This window comes from Coturnix japonica, chromosome 2, assembly GCF_054131305.1.
Source record: "Coturnix japonica strain WE chromosome 2, WE-NBRP24, whole genome shotgun sequence".
In the NCBI taxonomy this organism is placed as follows: domain Eukaryota; kingdom Metazoa; phylum Chordata; class Aves; order Galliformes; family Phasianidae; genus Coturnix; species Coturnix japonica.
Window position 1 is genome coordinate 133891066 of NC_140664.1, and position 17781 is coordinate 133908846.

At 47.2% G+C, this 17781-nt stretch overlaps 1 protein-coding gene across 9 annotated transcripts; it reads left to right on the plus strand.

The window, feature by feature from the left end:
- Nucleotides 1-1123: 1123 nt before the first annotated feature.
- Nucleotides 1124-17196, plus strand: WDR86 (WD repeat domain 86). 9 transcript variants are annotated; one of them, XM_015852883.3, is made up of 7 exons: nucleotides 1124-1171; nucleotides 1878-2153; nucleotides 3893-4034; nucleotides 5098-5530; nucleotides 12346-12481; nucleotides 14860-14963; nucleotides 16082-17196. In XM_015852883.3, exons 2-7 carry the CDS (start codon nucleotides 1991-1993, stop codon nucleotides 16298-16300), a joined length of 1197 nt encoding a protein of 398 aa, XP_015708369.2. In that variant the 5' UTR covers nucleotides 1124-1171; nucleotides 1878-1990; the 3' UTR covers nucleotides 16301-17196. The 9 variants fall into 9 exon arrangements, 8 of the variants coding, with proteins under 8 accessions (XP_015708369.2, XP_085395131.1, XP_085395134.1 ...); XM_085539005.1 differs by having other exon boundaries at nucleotides 5098-5284; XM_032442955.2 differs by lacking the exon at nucleotides 1124-1171 and adding an exon at nucleotides 1333-1455.
- Nucleotides 17197-17781: the final 585 nt, after the last annotated feature.

Sequence of the window (17781 nt, forward strand, 5' to 3'; positions counted from 1 at the left end):
AGGTTTTGTGCTTACAGCGGGCAGCAGAGCCAGGACTGTCTCCTGGTGGTGTTGGATGGGATGTAGCAGCTCTGTTCCACGACTGCCAGAAAGCGCCGTGCAAAAATAAAGCATCCCATTAAGCATACATTTAATGGCTGCATTTCTGTACATCCCACACACTGAAATACATCATGCAGGAATGAGCCTGCTGCCTTGTGCAGTGTCTGCTGAACCTCCGAGCTGAACATGACAGCCTGAAATGGAGCCAGCAGGCCCGAGGACTTGATGCAAAAAGGCATTAAATGGAGTGGGAACCAGGGAAAGTGGGTTTTGCTACGTACCCTACTCAGCAGGTGTGTTTTTAGCAGCACAGGTGCTGCCCATTTGTTAAATGTTAACTTAGGGCAATGGGATCCGCATCAGACCATGTTCTCTGTCTGCCAGATCTATCTTTTGTACATTGAATAACACTGTGCTGGGATAGGACCCTTCCCACTTGTGTTTCATGCTTCTCCTGGCACAGCAGGGCCCCATTTTGGAGCAGCACTGTGCCATCAGCCCATAGCCCAGGGCCTGCATGACTACAACCAGACCAAGTGTGGGTTTGTGGCCAGACTAAGCGTAGTTGGCAAGGAGTAGGGAGGTATCATCTCTCAGTACTTGGCCCTGGTGAGGACACATCCCTCACAACAAGGAGACGTTGAGGCCCTGGAGTGTGTCCAGAGAAGGGCAGTGGAACCGTGAGGGGTCTGGAGCACAAGTGTGATGGGGAGCTGCTGGGGGAGCTGGGGTTGTTTAGTGTGGAGGAGGCTCAGAGGAGCCCTCATTGCTCTCTACAGCTGCCTGAGAGGGGGTCGTGGTGAGATGGGGGTCAGCATCTGCTCCCAGGTAAGAGCAATAAGAATGGCAAGAAGGGGCTCTGCTGCCAGCCTGGCTTTCCCACAGGAGTGAAGGACTGCGCTAATGAGCAACAGCCCTGTTTGCTAACAAGCGGAATTTCTGGTGTCCTCCTGAGGAGCAGCTCAGCCGCAGCTCACCCTCAGGGATGAGGGCGAGAGGAGGAACAAAAGGCGATGGCTTCCCTCAAAGCCAGCCCCCAGCTCGCCCCCTCCCTCCCTCCTCTCCCGGGGAGCACGGGGTTGAGATCAGCCGAGGGCTGGAGGAAGGAAAGCCGGGGAACTGAAAAGCGGTAAGGGGAGGCAGGAAGGCTGGGGTGCCTCTTATCCCTGAAATAAAAGACGGGGAGGCGGAGGGGGCGCAAAGCGAGGGGGCGGCACGGGATGGGGAGAGGGGAGGCCGCGCCGTCCCGCTCCGGGGAAGCGGCTCTAACATGGAGGGAGGAGAACCGGCGTTGGGGACCCACCCCGGGGTGGCCCGAGGGGGAGCGCGGCGTCCGCTCCGGCCCTCCCCGCTCAGCCCCGGCTGGGGGCGGCTCCCCCCGTCCCGCCGCAGCCCGGAGCCGCGTCCGGGGCGGTGAGCGAGCGGCGAGGGCGGGGATGCTGCGGGCCGGGAGGGAGGGAGGGATGGCGGCGGGGCCGGGGGGCTGCGGGGCGCTCGGTCAGCACGAGGAGGACGTGAGGGGTACGGCAGGACATGGGGGGTGCGAACGGGTGCTGGGGGTGCCTGAGCTCGTGTCGGCGTTGAGGAGGCTGAAGGAGGAGAAGACGCGTGCCGCAGTGCGGGGCAGCGGGTGGCCGGGGAGGGCTCGGTGCCGTCCCGGTGGGTTGGACGTGCCCCTGTGCTGGAGGAGGGATGGGAGGCCCGGCGATCTTCCACCGTAGGGCTTTTATCCGGTGCTCCGGAGCATGAATGCGTCCCGGCTGAGAAAAGCGGTGTGTCCGCGGAGGAGATGCGGTGACTCAACGCGTCCCCGTGCCCTGCTCTGTGTCCCACAGCCGCCTTTCCTGCGGTGAGGTCCATGGCTGAAGGCGGTCGGTGGGAAATGAGGCCCGGAGCGAGGGGCTGCGAGGCGACCTGCTGACCCGCAGCCTTCGTGGGCAGCGCCGGGATGGGGAACAGCGGCTCGGCCGTGAAGGTGTGCGCCGATCACCAGGGAGGCATCAACTGGCTGAGCCTCAGCCCCGACGGGCAGCGACTGCTGACGGGCAGCGAGGACGGCACGGCGCGGCTCTGGAGCACAGCCGACAGCCAATGCCACGGCCACTTCCAAGGTAGGCGCTCCGATCTTCCCCTTATCACCCTCCTCGCTCTCCACGTTACTTCCGTCCCTTTAATCGTCTCGTTTTCCAGGTGATCTCTATGTAGAACCTCTTGGCCCAGAACTTTGGGAAGAAACCTTGTTGAATAGAACCTTGTCTTTACCTTCGGCACTCGGATGTGTCAGTCGCTGGAGTTTTGAATTCTAAATTGGTTTTGCATTAGTAACAGAATCTGATATCCTTAGGCTAACGTTAGGATAGAGAAAAGCTTTGTAGGAACCACACTGGGGGCCAAAGATTGATTGTGTTCTCATTCATTCCTGCTCTTATTCTCTTAACACAGCAGCAAACCAACCACCCAACTCTTACATTTGGAGTTTCTCATCTTTTCTTCTTCCAAACATTAACATTGTTGGGATTTTTTGTTTGTCTGCTTTATTTTTTAACGATGGAGTGTTGTCTGTGCCCCCACATCCTGTGTCTCCTGGAAGTCTCAGTGGCATTTGCTTAGGGATTTAAGCTCCACTTAAAGCAACAATTAACTTTTAACTGGGAAGATAAGTATGCTGGATGGTATTCAGCATGTGGCTTATGAACTCCTGGTGTCTGAGGTAAGCTTTAAAGAAAGTTGGCTAGATGGTTTGTGAACTACCAAGCACATCAGATAACTCTATGTATGTTACGTTTGTGTTCTTATGCTACCCTTGTGTAAATTCGCATTGGAAAGCTGTAATTACTGGTAAAACCATAGCTAGAGCAGTTTCCATCTTATCCTGCAGCATAACCAGCAGACTTGAGTGGTGGCTGACCACCACCATCAACTGGACCTTGTCTGCCACAAGGGATTTGGACAAGCTCTGGTGTAACTATTTTCAATGGTTATACTCTGTTTATCTCTGTTTCTCTCACTTCTTAATTACATTTGTCCTTTCTATATGCACACATTTAAATCACATTAAGGCCTACTGGCTTCAGCCAGAGTCTCTTGGGATGCTTCAGAAGTACCAGTTCAGGTGTTGAAATCTTAAAGTCTAGGTATATAAATCCAAAGGAGTGTAAGAATGTTCTGTCTCATCTGTTACCTTGATAGGTGACTGTATAAATAAACCTTATTCTTCCTTTTTGTGTCATTTCATAAGGGCATACTGATATCCTGAAAGCTATTTTCGCTGATCTTATTAGTCACAATGTGGGAAACACTGGCTGACTTTTTACCAGTTGTGCTCTTTTGTTTGCATTTCATTCCGCTTGGACAATGAAACCAAGCTTGCTGGTGAGGCTCACGTTTCTTCCTCATTTCATTGTTTCATGCTTCAGCTTAGGACTGTTTGTGTCCCAACAGCCAGTGGGCTGTGTTGAAATGCAGCCTTTTTCCTGACTTTGGGAGGAAGCAAACACATTTCTGTATATAAAGTGGAATTAACAAACCTTTTTTTCCTCCCTTGTTACCAGTTTTAAACTGCAGTAGTGCAAATGTTCTTACACAGTCACCAGTTCAGCTCATCATGTTTTGATACAGCTGAGCTGCACTGTTTTACTCTGAATCCGTGTGACAATGAAGTGGAATTTTCTCCTGGTAATTAAAAACACTGCTTTGAACAAAGAAATGTGAATAGATGTGAGGAGTGGGATTGCGCATTGAAAACTGGAGCTCCAGCCCATTTACTTTCTTAGTCCAGATGAAGAGCTCACCCAGTCCTCCCTGCTTGCTGGCGCGATGCTTGAGCTGTTATTTCTGCCCTTATTCCTAGGACACGAGAGTTACATCACCTTCTGCCACTTAGAAAACGAGGCTGCCTTCACGTGTAGCGCAGATCACACCATTCGAAAGTGGGACGTGGTGACAGGCCAGTGCGTGGCCATTTACCGAGGGCACACGTCCATTGTGAACAGGTTGGTTCCATGGAGTTCTTCCATTGTGTTCCTGTAATCTCTTATCGCACAGATCGTGGCTTTGCTGCAATTTTCCATGACTATGCTAGCAAAACGGGTTGTGTAAACCTTTGGGTGAATGCTCCACGTGTCCTGTGCTGTAATGATTCCGTTTTCCTAGCAACGGTGCTGACACATCCATAGACGGCAGATAGGAGAGGGCTGAAAGGCACACGGCAAGGGAATTGAATCCAGCACCAGGCACCACATTCCAGAAGAAATTATTCAATTGATAACAGATGCTTTCGATAAATAGACGTAAAAACATCACGTCAAACCTTTGAGTCACTGAGGGGGGATAAAGTCAGGGCTGTTTCTGGAATAGCTGTTCCTCATCATGCAAACAAAGTTTGGTAGTGATCTGATGGTTCATAACAGATTGGCTGCTTGATTTCTGAAGTGCCTCTTAATAGCTGGGATGGCTTTGCTTAATCACAAATGGAGCGATTTATCTTAATATTTGTTCTGTTGTTCATTACCAAACTCAGAGCACAAACAGTGTGTAGCCGGATGCTGTAAATAGTTAGGAAGGCTGGCTCTGCCTGTGTTCTGGCACTGGCCTGGTTTTGCTTGAATCAGCAAGTTAGAAATATGCTCCTTATTCATCTGTCTTTGTTGCCAGTTTGAAAGGTTCCAGAGGGCCAAACTCAGCGTATGAGGAAGATAGGTTATGATGTTCCCTGTTCCCAGTTTAGAAACACAGACCACAGAGATTATCTGTTAAGTGTTTGTGAAGCTACACTTTGTTATTATGGAGGCCCAACAGGCTGAATTCTTGAGCTATAGTCTCTTATTTGCTCCTTAGATCTGTAAAAGGGTGTTAGAAGGGAGTTTTTCACTCAGAGGGTGGTGATGCACTGGAACAGGTTGCCCAAGGAGGCTGTGGATGTCCCATTCCTGGAGGCATTCAAGGCCAGGCTGGATGTGGCTCTGGGCAGCCTGGTCTTCTGGTTGGCGACACTGCATATAGCAGGGGGGTGAAACTGGATGATCTTTAATTCTTTTCTTTTATCTTTTTGTTCAGGATTCTGGTTGCCAAAGACTACCTGTTTAGTGGCTCCTATGACAGGACAGCCCGCTGCTGGAGTGTGGACAAGGAGAAACAAATCCAGGAATTCCGGGGCCATCGGAACTGTGTCCTGACTCTAGCTCACTATTCCTCCAAGGACGTCCTTGAAGAGGAAGAGGAGGAAGAGGAGGAGGAGGAGAGAGTAAGCAGAGACCTCCTAGTGACAGGTAGCACGGACTGCACTGTAAAGGTCTGGTGGGTGTCCAGCGGGCGCTGTTACCAGACTCTGCTGGGACACACTGGGGCTGTCTTATGCCTTATACTTGACGCACCAAACAGGGAGCTGTTTTCTGGCAGCACGGACTATACCATTCGAACGTGGAATATTGTTACTGGTGAGCAGCTGAAAGTGTTCAAAGAGCATCAAGGATCGATAATTTGCCTAGAGGTAAGAACATAGAATTGCTCAAAGACCTCAAAGATCATCGAGTCCAACCACAACCCAGCCATACTACCCTAACTCTTAGAACCTGCTAAATCACGTCCCTGAGCACCACATCCAAACGGTTCTTAAACACATCCAGGGATGGTGATTCAACCATCTCCCTGGGGATCCTCTTAACAACCCTTTCAGAAAAGAACTTTTCCCTGATATCCAACCTAAACCTCCCCTGGTGCAACCACGAGCCATTCTAAGGAGGTATCTGTCTCCTTAGAATGTGGGTCTGTTGCCTCTGTTTTTAAAGATAGCCGCAGCTGACACTAGCAGACTGAAGACCCAATAGTACTGAAGGAATTCTGTTTTCCTTTGGTTTTAGAAAGGAAAAAGAACTAAGTTGTGTTGCCCTGGAGTAATGTTTGTCTTGCTTGGGTACATTCTCAGATTGTGGTAATGCATTTTGAGGATGCTCGAGTAAATATGTTGCTGTTCTTAGTGTCACGCTATGTTTTACCGTTTAATTGCAACCTTTCTTCAAGACACAGATTGGCAACAACAGAGCTTGCTTTAATTTAATTGGGTTCTTGCTAAAGTTGTTACACAAAACTGGCTTGACCCTCTCCCAGAAGCCTGGGAAACTCAATCACGCTCTTTGAATGCTCCAGAATGAGCAATGCTTCCCTCCTTGCGAGCACAGCGTTAAACAATGGTTTTAAACAAACAGAACTTCTTGTAGGGGAGAAGAAAAGCAAAACCAACACGTCTCTTTGGGAAACCTGAACAATTCAAAGTAGACAAGTCTGCTGCTGCCAGGGCTGTGCTGGCAGTGATCCTGGCCAAACCCTCAGCCCGTAGCTGTGAGTAACTGGCAGCCATTTGCTTCTCCAGTCATCAGCCGATGGCTGTATCTAGAGGAGCCCAGCTGGGTACACGCTGCCCTAAAACTTACCCCAGCTTAATCACTCGCCGTAATGCTGTTGAATAGCTTTAGCCTGTCAGTCTTTCCTAATTCCTCTCTCTTCCTTATTGGGTTCAACACTCGCCCTTCTGTTCCACTTGGCTGCCTCTCAGCACAGCCCACATGGTATTTTCGTTCTGTTAGAAAGGGGTCAATCACAAGAATCCATACAAAGATGTTGCAACAGAAGGGAAACTTCCTGAGCAGAGGTGTGTGCAGTTTCCTTGTGTTTTTGTTGTTGGTTGGTTGCTTGCTTTCTGGTTTGATTTTTGCTTTGTTTCTTTATTTTGCTTTTGCTTTTAATTTTTATTATTGCTCTCCAGGAACCTTTGGAGCCTTCTTTGCCTGGGGCTCCTTTGTGGCAGAGTTGCAATCCGTGTCAGGGAGTTTAGTGTAGTATTTTTCAAACCCTGTGTCCGGGAGGACTTGGAGGTGGCTGTGAGTCACTCACAGTAGCCAGCAGACAGCTTTAATTGCTGGCAGTAGCTCAGTTTCTTCAGAGCGTGAGAGCGAGCTTCTAATTACACCACATTTTTACTCCCTTGTCCTGGAGGAGCTGAGCTGGTACCAGCATTTATAGGTAGTTTTTTCCATCCACTAGCTGCCATAATGCTTATGTGGAGAGACTTTACAAAATAAAGTATTTATTTTCAATGTTCAATGCAAATAAAGGTTCCTAATTGAGGCTGGCCTTTCAGAACATTTGAGAAATGGAGTTTGGTGTGTTATCTTGTCCTGGATGGGACAGGAAAAGTGTCACTACTAAGACTGTATCTTCCCCAACTTAAAATGCACTGCATTAGGAGGAGTGCCTCAGGAAGTTCTGACCTGCTGCGGGCAAAGTCTGGGCAGTTCTGGCCAATTTCCATGACTTTCCTGTAAATATCAATAGCATTTCTGTAGCAGTGAATGGAGCTTCCTAGGAGAGCCTTTCAGGGTAGGTATCCATAGATATACCCATGTTTTCCCTTCCTGCGTGGCTGGTGAATGAAGAGATGATGGCACAGTCGTGTTCTCGTTTTGAATGCTACTTGTTTGCACCAAGGTCCTCTAGGTACCGTTACCATCCAGCATATGCTACAGGAGCCTGAATACTCTAATCTGGCATGGAAGGCCAAATAACACTGGTTGGCTTTTGGCTGTCCCTTTTCCCCAGTCCTTGGTGATCACAGACAGCAGAGTGTCTTCCCAGGGCCGAATCACGGCGTATGGCCTGCTTTCACATCAGCTGCAGGTGCCAGCTTATTGTAACACCATTCTTCCTTCCACCATCCCAATTGAGCTGACAGAAGTTTTGCCAGTAGACTTTCTGCATGTGAGGTGCCTTGGCAGCCTTGACTCCTTCCTTCACATCGTCAGGCAAGGTAACCATTGGTGCAGCAGCCAGAACTCTTCTCTCATGCTTCTTCTGCAGTGTGTTGCTAGCTTGGCAAGCGAGGGACAGCAGCTGCTCTGAGTGCTCTCTCTTCATGTAAGAGCCAATGATGTGATTTTACAGGAAGCAATGGGGGGGAAAAATCAAGGGTGGGCTGAGTGTAATCACACAGCTTGTTCTATTTCTTCCACTAAAACATCTCAGGCCCGGCTAAAGACCCAGGTTTGTAATTCCTCATCAGACGGACATTTCCCCTGAACACCACTGCCTGCACCAGGCTGAATAACCGTGGCCTAAATATTTACTTGTGTGTGTTATTCTAAACGTCTCCAAAGTGGTTTTGCAACCTGTTTACAAGGATTGCTTTGTCCTTTGCTGATTGTTCAGACCAAGTATTTATCAAACTTGTGCTGCCAAAAGCTGGTAGAAAGAAATGATCCAGCCTGGTATTTAGCTTGGATTCTATAGCGAACATTCTTACAAGGATGAGAATTGCAAAAGGAGTTTTAAATGAACATGAGTGGGCAAGGACTTGCTTCTGGTTTCCCTGCAAAAGATCCTTTGTTGGGAATGTTCCCCTCTGTTGTCTTTTAAAGCTGGCTGGAAGAAAAGAATGCTTTGAGTGAACCCACTGCCTGAGCTCCATTTATACACTTAGCTATTGTGATGGTGGGGACGGGTTCTTTTTCTCAGCGAACCAATGAAATCGTGTGCACTTTGGGGGTAATTTGTGTCGCGGTTCATCACAGGATGAGTTAGGGGGATCTGAACGTGTCCAGCACCTTTAGAAAAGGAGTGTGCTTTAGGGCTGTTAAACTGCAGTGAAGAAGCTGAAAAATGTTCTCTAGCAGCCAGAGCTCACTCTAGATAGATTCTCAGCTCAAAAAACCAACAACAACCAAAAAACAAAACAATTTCTTGCCCGCAGGGAGTTATTTAGCTCTCTAAAATGAATGTGGTTTGAATGGGATCCTGAAAGTCTAACTCGGCAGAAGGCTCACATGGCTGTAACTTGAGACTGCTCCAAGTTGGTGATTTCTAGCTATGGGAGCAGCTGTGAACAGAAGACCCAGCTGACAGGTTGCAGGAGCACTGACCCCTTGTAGATAGAAAGCTGGCAATGGGAAGTGTGCTGATGGGAACTTGCCTTCCTGGGAGCCCGCCTAAGCACGGTGATCTGCATGGCACACCTGATCCAGTAGCTGGGCTAGCGGCCTCTCCTTGGATGAAAGTTAAGTTGTCTTATAGCAAAGGTTAATTGGAGAGCAAAGTCCATTCCTATAAGCTGTAGGTTGAATAACCTGCTACACAACTCTTTTGCTGACTTTCTTGGCATTAATGCAGGTGGAAACTGTCTTAAGCTGCTGCATGTGTTCAGCTCAGCCAGGCTCATGGAGCAGTGGGGTTATGACTGTCTGGAGAGACCAACCCTAGCTATGCTTATTTATTTGAACTGTGGCATGTCTAGGGGCTGTGACCAACAACAGGGTTAAATAAAACAGGCACTTTTTTACAATGAAACCTGTAATTACTTCAGTGTTTGCAACCTTTATTATGCCAATGCTGTAACTTGGCTGTTAAAAACCAGTCTGACCAAACTTTGTGATGGAATAGTACATCTCCAGGACATTTCTGGAGAACTGAGACAAATGTGCCTCATTCTCTTGTCTCAGCATTTCATCTGCTAAAAAGCAAAGCCCTTCAGCACAATGAGAAAAATGAATAGTCCAGAATTAAAGCTATCAATGCGGTGGTTTCTTTCCCCTCTTGTCTGGCTGAGGCTTTAAAACTGATCATCTGATTGTCATCATGTTTATCCTTTTGAAGCTCCTTGGGTTTGAAGTATCCGCACAGCTCATTAGTACCCAAGCTGCAGATCTTTTGTGTGTTGTCTGCTCTGCTCCAGGTGTCCTTGCCTTGCCATGCTTTTCCTCGTCAGGAACTTTGTTGGGCAGTGATCCAAAGTGAACAAAGCACACAGGAGCCAGCCAAAGAAAATACAGCTCGGAAAATACCACCAGTTCTCCAGGCATTTGCAGATTAGAATATGTAACTGTTTCTACTGGTGGTTTTTAAACCAGGATTTGACAGGCTTGGGTATATTTGGAAAATCTGTTGGGTGAAATTTTACCGTTTTCCTTCTAAATTATAAGAAAGTGAATAAGACTGGGGTTAGAGAATTGAGTGTGGGTTTTGGAGCTTTGGAGATAGAAGGAGGGGGGAAAAGGCCTGGTAGTTAGGAATGGGATGGAGGGTCTGCACAGGGGGATAAATGCATCTTTTGGATGCCAGCTCTGATAGAAAGCTCAGGAGTCAAACTGCTGATTTGAGGTGGGTCGGATTGGATCGGTTCCTCTGTCTTGTTCTTGTCAGTGAGAGTCCCAGCTGGTTTTCATATCCCCTCCTGAGCACTTGCATGGACTCTGTGCACTGGTGCTCATCACAGCTGCCCTGAGGCGTGTAATGCATCCTGTGCTCTGGGACCCTGGCAGTCAGAAGTTACAGTGCTGCACATTTCAAGGTGTTTTTTTAAGCAGAGACTTGAGATGCACTGTCTCACACTTTCCCAATGGTGAATTAGGGAAGGCATTTGTTTTATATTTTATACTTATGCTGTACAATGTGAGTGCTTGGGCTGGAAGCACTGTCTGGTGATGATGATGACTAATTAATAGATATCTGAAGTGCTGTAGCTTAGGCTGCGGCTGTAACCTAGAATTGCTGAGAATATTTTGCTCCCCTTCTTAAACTGGGGAGCGGGAGGAGAGGAAATAAATGGGTGTATTAGAGGGCAGCCTGGGGGGCACGGAGACTTGGGGCTTAATGAAGAGAGCTGCCCTGCTGCCAACTCTGCATATCTCCATGCATTGGAAGCTTTCATGGTTCTTATGCTCCTGGTGGCATAAATTATCTGAGTAGCAGCCCAGGTCATTTAACATATTTTTATATCTAGCAAGGAAGAAAATCTAGGCAAGTGCTGCTGTTTCATTTCAACATTCGCACACCCACTTAGATGTGGAAATCAAGCGGTGTAACCTAACGTTCCGGTAATGCTGAGTGGCACTTACCTGCAGGAGGTTATAGCTCTGTGTTTTCCCTTCTTCACTGAGTGTGTTGGTGCGAGATGTCTGAAACAGAAATGTGACGACTTGACCAGGAGCAGCCCAGCAGGATCTCGACTCAAAACAGTTCTTGCATTGAGCAGAGGCCATGTGACAATGTTTGTCATGCCCATTCAAGTTGAGCCCGGAAATGAAAGGTCAGGTTACCTTCCTCAGGCTGTTACGGCTCTCGCTTTTCGTTAGCGCTGCTGGCTATTCCTTCTCTTTCCTCAAAGAGATGTAGTATTAATGCCATTGCTAACGCAGCTTAAAAGTAATGGGATGTGACATTTCAAAGTACTGCTGACTTTTAGCAGCTGATGTGTTTTACAACCTCTTGACGTTTAGCTGTGAAAACTGCCCCATGGGCCAAGTCCTGCTCGTTTATGATGCCTTTCACAAATGACACCTTCTCAGAGTGAAGTGGAGATGGGGAAGAATGGAAAAACATTTAAAGCTTACAGAAACAGAGCGCCAAAAGGAGGGATCGAGGGTTTAGAATGCAAGGTGTCCCCTGAAAGTGACCCAAGAGCAACACCCAGGTCCAGGTGACTCATGATTGCGTGCTTAACTGGCTGATTCCATTATACTGCCTTCAAATGGCATCTGCCAGGCCAGCTGTCTGCTTGGAGAAGTATACAGAGCTGTGCAGAACGGTGCCTGCTCAGAACTCTACTTTGCTTGCCATAGATGAGCATAAATGCAGGATTTCTCTTTGCTCTGTAGAGGGTTTCCCTGCAAAGCTGCCAGGCTTTGCGCACTTCAGATAGTCTATTGCTGTATCCTGGCAAGTTTCATAGTGCTACACAGGTCTGTTACATTCTCCCTGTCTCTCTTTCCCTTCCACAGTTATTCCATTTGCCATTCTCTGCCATGTCTGTGTGGAAAGGAAAAAAAAAACCCTCTACCATTGATGACTTTACACGATGGGTTGGATGACTTAATGTAATGGGGCACTGCTCTTTGGATTTTAAAGGCTGGTTTGCTCTGAACTCCCAGCGGAACATGATCTGATTGAAGATGTTTAAGACCTGTGTGAGAATAGTTAACGATTTAATCATCAGATAACAGCCTAAAAAGACTTCCAGAAAGCAAGGCACAAGACTCAAGGAAGAGCTGGTGTTTCCATACTGACTTCGCACAGAGTAATCCTGCTATCTGTTTATCATAGAGTGGCTTGGGTTGGAAGGGACCTCAATGATCATTAGGTTCCAACCCGCTGCCACAGGTAGAGTTGCCAACCACTAGTAAAAACGCAGTCTGTACTTTGCAGGAACTGAGGCTGTTCAGACACAAGCTGACTTCAGATGAGTCAGCTCAATGCGGTGCTGGCACCAACATGCCTAAGAGACTGTTGCTAATGCTTTTTTTTCCCCCCTCTTCCCTTCAGCTGGTGAATCGACACTTGTACTCGGGAAGCGCAGACAGGACAGTGAAGTGCTGGTTAGTGGACACTGGGGAGCGAATCCAAACGTACAAGGCTCACAAACACAGCGTTAGCACTTTGAAATACCACGCTGGGATCTGTAAGTTGCCTTTCCTATGTTCAGCAATCCCTTGTGTCCTTTCGGATGTTTGTCTTTGATCCAGGATTGTTAATAGAGAATGCTGTAATTTCAAGGCTCTTCTTCTTTTCACCTCCAGTGTGCTTTATGTTCAGTATCAAATTTGCTGCACTGCTCTGTGTGAGAAGCTCAGATCTTCCCTCTGTTTTGAGCTTCTTCTAGCCCATGAAGTACATGCTTTATTTATGTTATGAAGGGAAATGGCTTAAATCCAGAGCTGTCTGTGGGTTGTTTACACAGCCACGGTTTAGCCTCACCAGCCTGATGTCTGTCAGCCTGCTGCTCTTGCTGACAGCAAGCACTGCTGCTGGATACACTGCCCTGTGCCACCCTCTGCTGCCCTGTCAGTACTGTTAACAGACTGTCCTAAACTAGAATCACTTCTCAAATCCTCACTGCTCTTTCTAACAGGGTTTCTGCTTTGACTCTGTCTCCAAGTCTTCTTTTGCACCAATTCTTTTCCCTTTTCCTGTCTTTCTGCATCTGGCTGTTCCCAAAACCACCTTTCTGCTACAGCTGAGTGTTGCTTACAAATGCTTGGGACTCAGCTTATTGCTTTCAATCCTCCTGTTAATAGAGGTATCTTTGCATAGCTCTCTCTTGTTGACATAACATATTCCAGCCAAGAAATTGCTCTTTAAATCCCTTTCTTGGCTGGCTTTCCTTCTGCACATCAATCTCTGCTCTTCCATGTTTGGGTTGCAAGGCTGCATTTTGCTTTAGTCAGCCTGAGCCTCTCTGTGCATCATCTCTGTCTCATTCTGACACTGATGTTTGTCTCAGTGTGCCTTCATTCACTCCCCATACAAGTATTTCTCTCCTCTAGGTAATCGGGATGGATAGTCTTAAACTAATCTAGAGAGCTGCAGTGCTTTTCTGATCTCAATTTCTGTACTTTTGACTGGGTGGTGACGCACTGGAACACGTTACCCAAGGAGGCTGTGGATGCCCCATCCTTAAAGGCATTCAAGGCCAGGCTGGATGTGGCTCTGGGCAGCCTGGTGTGGTGGCTGGTGACCCTGCACATAACAGGGGGCTTGAAATCAGATGATTATTGAGGTCCTTTTCAACCCAGGCCGTTCTGTGATTGTATGACTATGTGACCAGCATTTAACACCAAACTAATGGTTGCTACTGGGGCCTTCTGGTAGATGATGAGTATAATATAATCTCTTCTGGTAGATGATGAGTATAATGGTGATGGCCCGTGAAGAGCATCCTGATAGCGTGCTAGAAGTCTCATAGTGCTATTTAAGTTCTCACTTTTCAATCGAAAGCAAAAATGCAAAGTGTATCCAATGAGGAGTATCTGTTGCATTTAAGGAGTAGGATACATGTCATGGAAGAATGGAAGGGATGTGTCTGATCATAATTTAGATATATTCTGATTCTAACTGAGCCATCGAATGATCACAGTGTGTTTCTATTGGCGTTCCTCCTTGCGTGTGTGTAATTACAAGCACAGGGAATATTATAGCTGTTCTCAGTTCTGTTTACTTAGTGATCTTATCGTGGCTGTTTCTCTCCTACAGTACGTATGTGGTCATTTAAGATTTAATTCGGTGTGTATATTTCTTTGCTTGCCCCAAGTCTCCAAGGGAACGTTCCAAACCTGCCCACTCTCCAAGATGCTGTGAAATTTAAGTATTTAAAAGAAAAAAAAAACCAAAACAACAAAGAAAGAATTGCTGACATATATACATATTTGCTTGTTTACTTCATAGAGGTGTCTGTATGGTTCGAATGCTGAATCTGGGTTATGTCAGCAGCTCTCCCTCACAACTCAGGGCTGTGGGAAGGCTTCCTAAATCTGGAGTGACAGTTCAAAAGGTGGAGGAGATGTCTGTCAAGAGCAAAATCCTGATAGCTGGAATGAACTGACAGCAGCACAGTGAAAGCAGCTCTTAATTGCTTCTTATTCTCTGTTTAATATAAAGGGACTACTTCCATTTAGCTTGGGGTTGGAAAGCTGCTAGCAGGAGGCAGCCCGTTCTCATCTCTTCTTGCTGCCCTCCATTTGCCACTGTGTGCATTTCTTCACCTCTGTTCGGGAATCCAATGCCCAATTGCTCCCAAAAGATGAGGGCTTTGTTGTTTTCACATCTTGGAGATTTATAGCCATCTTTCTGCATAAACACCAATTGCAGGGAGCAGTGAATATGTTGCTTTGTGCTGCTCTGACATTTTAAGCTGTAGATAAACTTGAGGAATTTGGGGCAGGTGAAAGAAAGCGGATGTTCCTGGAAGCAATTTATAACCCTGTTTCTGAATTGATGTGAACTGCCCTTTTGTGGCTGCTCCTGTCTGGCCACGTGCTGAGCTGTGTGCTTGTGTTGCAGTGTTCACAGGGAGCGGTGATGCCTGTGCACGAGCCTTCAATTCCAGGAGTGGTGTCTTGCAGAAGATCTTCCGTGGACACAAGTTCATCATCAATTGCATCCAGGTGGGGAATTCGTCACTTGTGCTTTGCTCTCTTGTGTCTCATGGGAGCAGTGCAGCAGTTGAGCGCTGTTCTGGGATAAGATGAAATGTGATAGACACAAATATCCCCAGTGTGATTTTAGAAAAAGCTCCAGTATTAAAGGATAAGCAAAACTATGGCATGAACCGCCAGAGGCAGCCCTGTGTCAGCGATGGGAGGCTTTTCAGGTCAGGTTAGACAAGCATCCATAAGAAATGCAGTGACAAAGCTGTGTAGGGGCAGGGGATGGACTCTAAGAGCCCTTCCATCAGGAGGCTGCACGATGATGAGGATTTGCAGTGTTTTGTACAGAATGCAAGTTTCTTCCTTATCCAAATAGAACAAATATAGCATTCATCCCCTTGCCCCTCAGGTATGGCATCCCTTCACAGGCAGTCTAGCAACTGCTTGCTGTCCTTTCTAATCTTAGTGAGGTGGTAGTGCTGATTACCACGTTCTGCCCTTTATATAAACTCCCATATAAAGTGTTGCCTCCAGCATATAATTTTTTCTATATCTAAAGATGACAGAGAAGCTCTATGTTTCTGCCTGCTGCAGCTCCCACCAGACAAATGGAAGCACCTCTGCTACAGGGTTAACTAATCCACGTCCTTAAGAAGGGCTTGAATTGCACGTTGTCTTGACTCAATGGACATCAATGCTTCAGGGCTAAAAGGGGGGAAAGTGAAGTGTTAAGGAGAGCATTCCTGTCCCCATCCACTGCTCAGTGATACATGTTTTGATGGTGCCTCAGTCTTCCGTCTTCAAAACCAGCAGTCTGAAACTGGCACAGAAATGCCTGGCTACAGCCTGCTGTGGCACTAAGGAGGGAGTTAGTTCCCCATTGCTTTTCTGGTGGATGTAAGTTATTTATAATTCTTGCTGTGTATATTTTATGGCTCCATGAAGTGGCTAAGAAATGAGGTCTGACTTGCTAATGTCTCATCACACTTGAGCAGCTTTCATGATAATTTATACCAGCTCTTGGAATGAGTTATCAGGTCCTAAGTGTCGGTTCAAGCTGTGTTTGCTCTGATTTTGGAGTCAGATTATGCGCATTCTGAGCTGTTGCTTGGCATTGTGTGACCCTGTTGTTTCAGATCCACAATGAGCTGCTGTACACAGCCTCCCACGACGGCACACTGAGGATTTGGGACATCCGGGGAATATGCAAGAGAAATAAGAGGCGTTTGAAGAAGGAGAGATGTGCCCAGGGCAGGAGCTCTCAGAAGGGAAGTCTGTCTCGTCTTTTCAACAATAAGGTCGGCTGTATGGTACAGCAAGAAAATGGGGAACACGAGATTGTTGAACTAATGTGACTGTCCACAACAGACTTTCTGCGAGTGACCAAAGCTGAAACTTCTGTTTTCTGCACCACTGTGTCCATGCAAGTCAGAACTTGGAAACAGATGGGAGACAACTTTGCTTGAACACTTCAAAGAGCCAAAGTTGTCTGTAGCTGTCAAATGGACTCCATTCATGTTGCTGCTCAGGATGACTCTCAGCTGAGCACTTCTGGAGGCAGGAGGGACTGAGCGTGGTTTGGGTGACGTATGGTTCGGGTGATGTATCAGCGATGTGGCTGTGTCATTAAGAACTTTATTTACAGCTGCTATTTTTTCCTGTTCTCCCTGACACAGAGGTGCTGCACACTTCCACCTGGCTGGTATCTGATGAGGAATATTTCCACCTGCCCCCGCTGCCCTCAGTTCAGCTGAATATCTGGGCATGGCATGGCAGGAACCAGGAGAGCGTGGCAGCACATCTGGGACAGTGGCTATGCAATACCCCTGGGCAGCCAGGCTCGGCACTCAGTTCTGCGTGGTTCTTGTATCCAGTGGGGATTTCCAGTTGTGCTTCATAGTGGGGGGTGTGAAATATGGGGGAAGAGTTGCTGGAAACATGTTGTCTTCCTTCCTTCTGTAGGTATGCCTGGTCTTGGCTTGCTAGCAACAATGGATAAGCAGTTAAATCCAAAAGTACTTCTCCCCATCTTTCTCCAGGTTCATCCCTTTCTGATTGATAACCACTGAGCCGTGAATAAACAAAGGTTCTTCTATTTTTCTATTTGCAGATATAACCTTTTGTAGAACCAGTACAAAAAGTATCTAACCACATGTTTTTATTTTTATGGCTTTATTTATTCTGTACTGCAGCAAGATACAAACGCTGTAATTCTTTCGTAGAAAGGACCAATAAACATGTGGCATCTACAGCTGCCTGTCTTGCTTTTAGTTACCTCTCAGGTAGAGGGAATTTATCTGTGGATGTATGGTAGCAAAGGGCAGGTGGAACATGGAAAAAACAACATATACTTTGGGAACCACTTTGGGAACCATTTCCTTTCCCTTGCTGCTGGGGCTACCCCAATGGTATAGATGGGGCAGGGCTGGTGTTGAGCCCAGTGCTCATAGGAAGCTACTAGCAGAGGTGAATGGGGTTGTTACAGGCAGTGTGGGCTCGATTTCTTGGTCAAAACTTCAAACTAACTGCCCCCAAGATGTGAGAGCTCATCACAGAGCAGTGGCACACGAAGTTTGCAAATAGGTTTCATAGACGTAGAGCTCATAAAGAGTGGAATTAATGAGTCATTACCAGTTCTGCCTGTTGCTAAAGATATCAGTGTCTTCAAATGCATGTTCAAAATTAACTAAATCCTTCAGCTAATGCCTCCCGCCCCACTTAAAACTGCACACGCAGTTCCTGGGGGCAGTGCTGGCTGAATTACATCACAGAGGAACGGCTTCTCCAACAAGCTCTGCATGTTGAGATGCTAATTTTACATCCCCCAGGGAGAAAC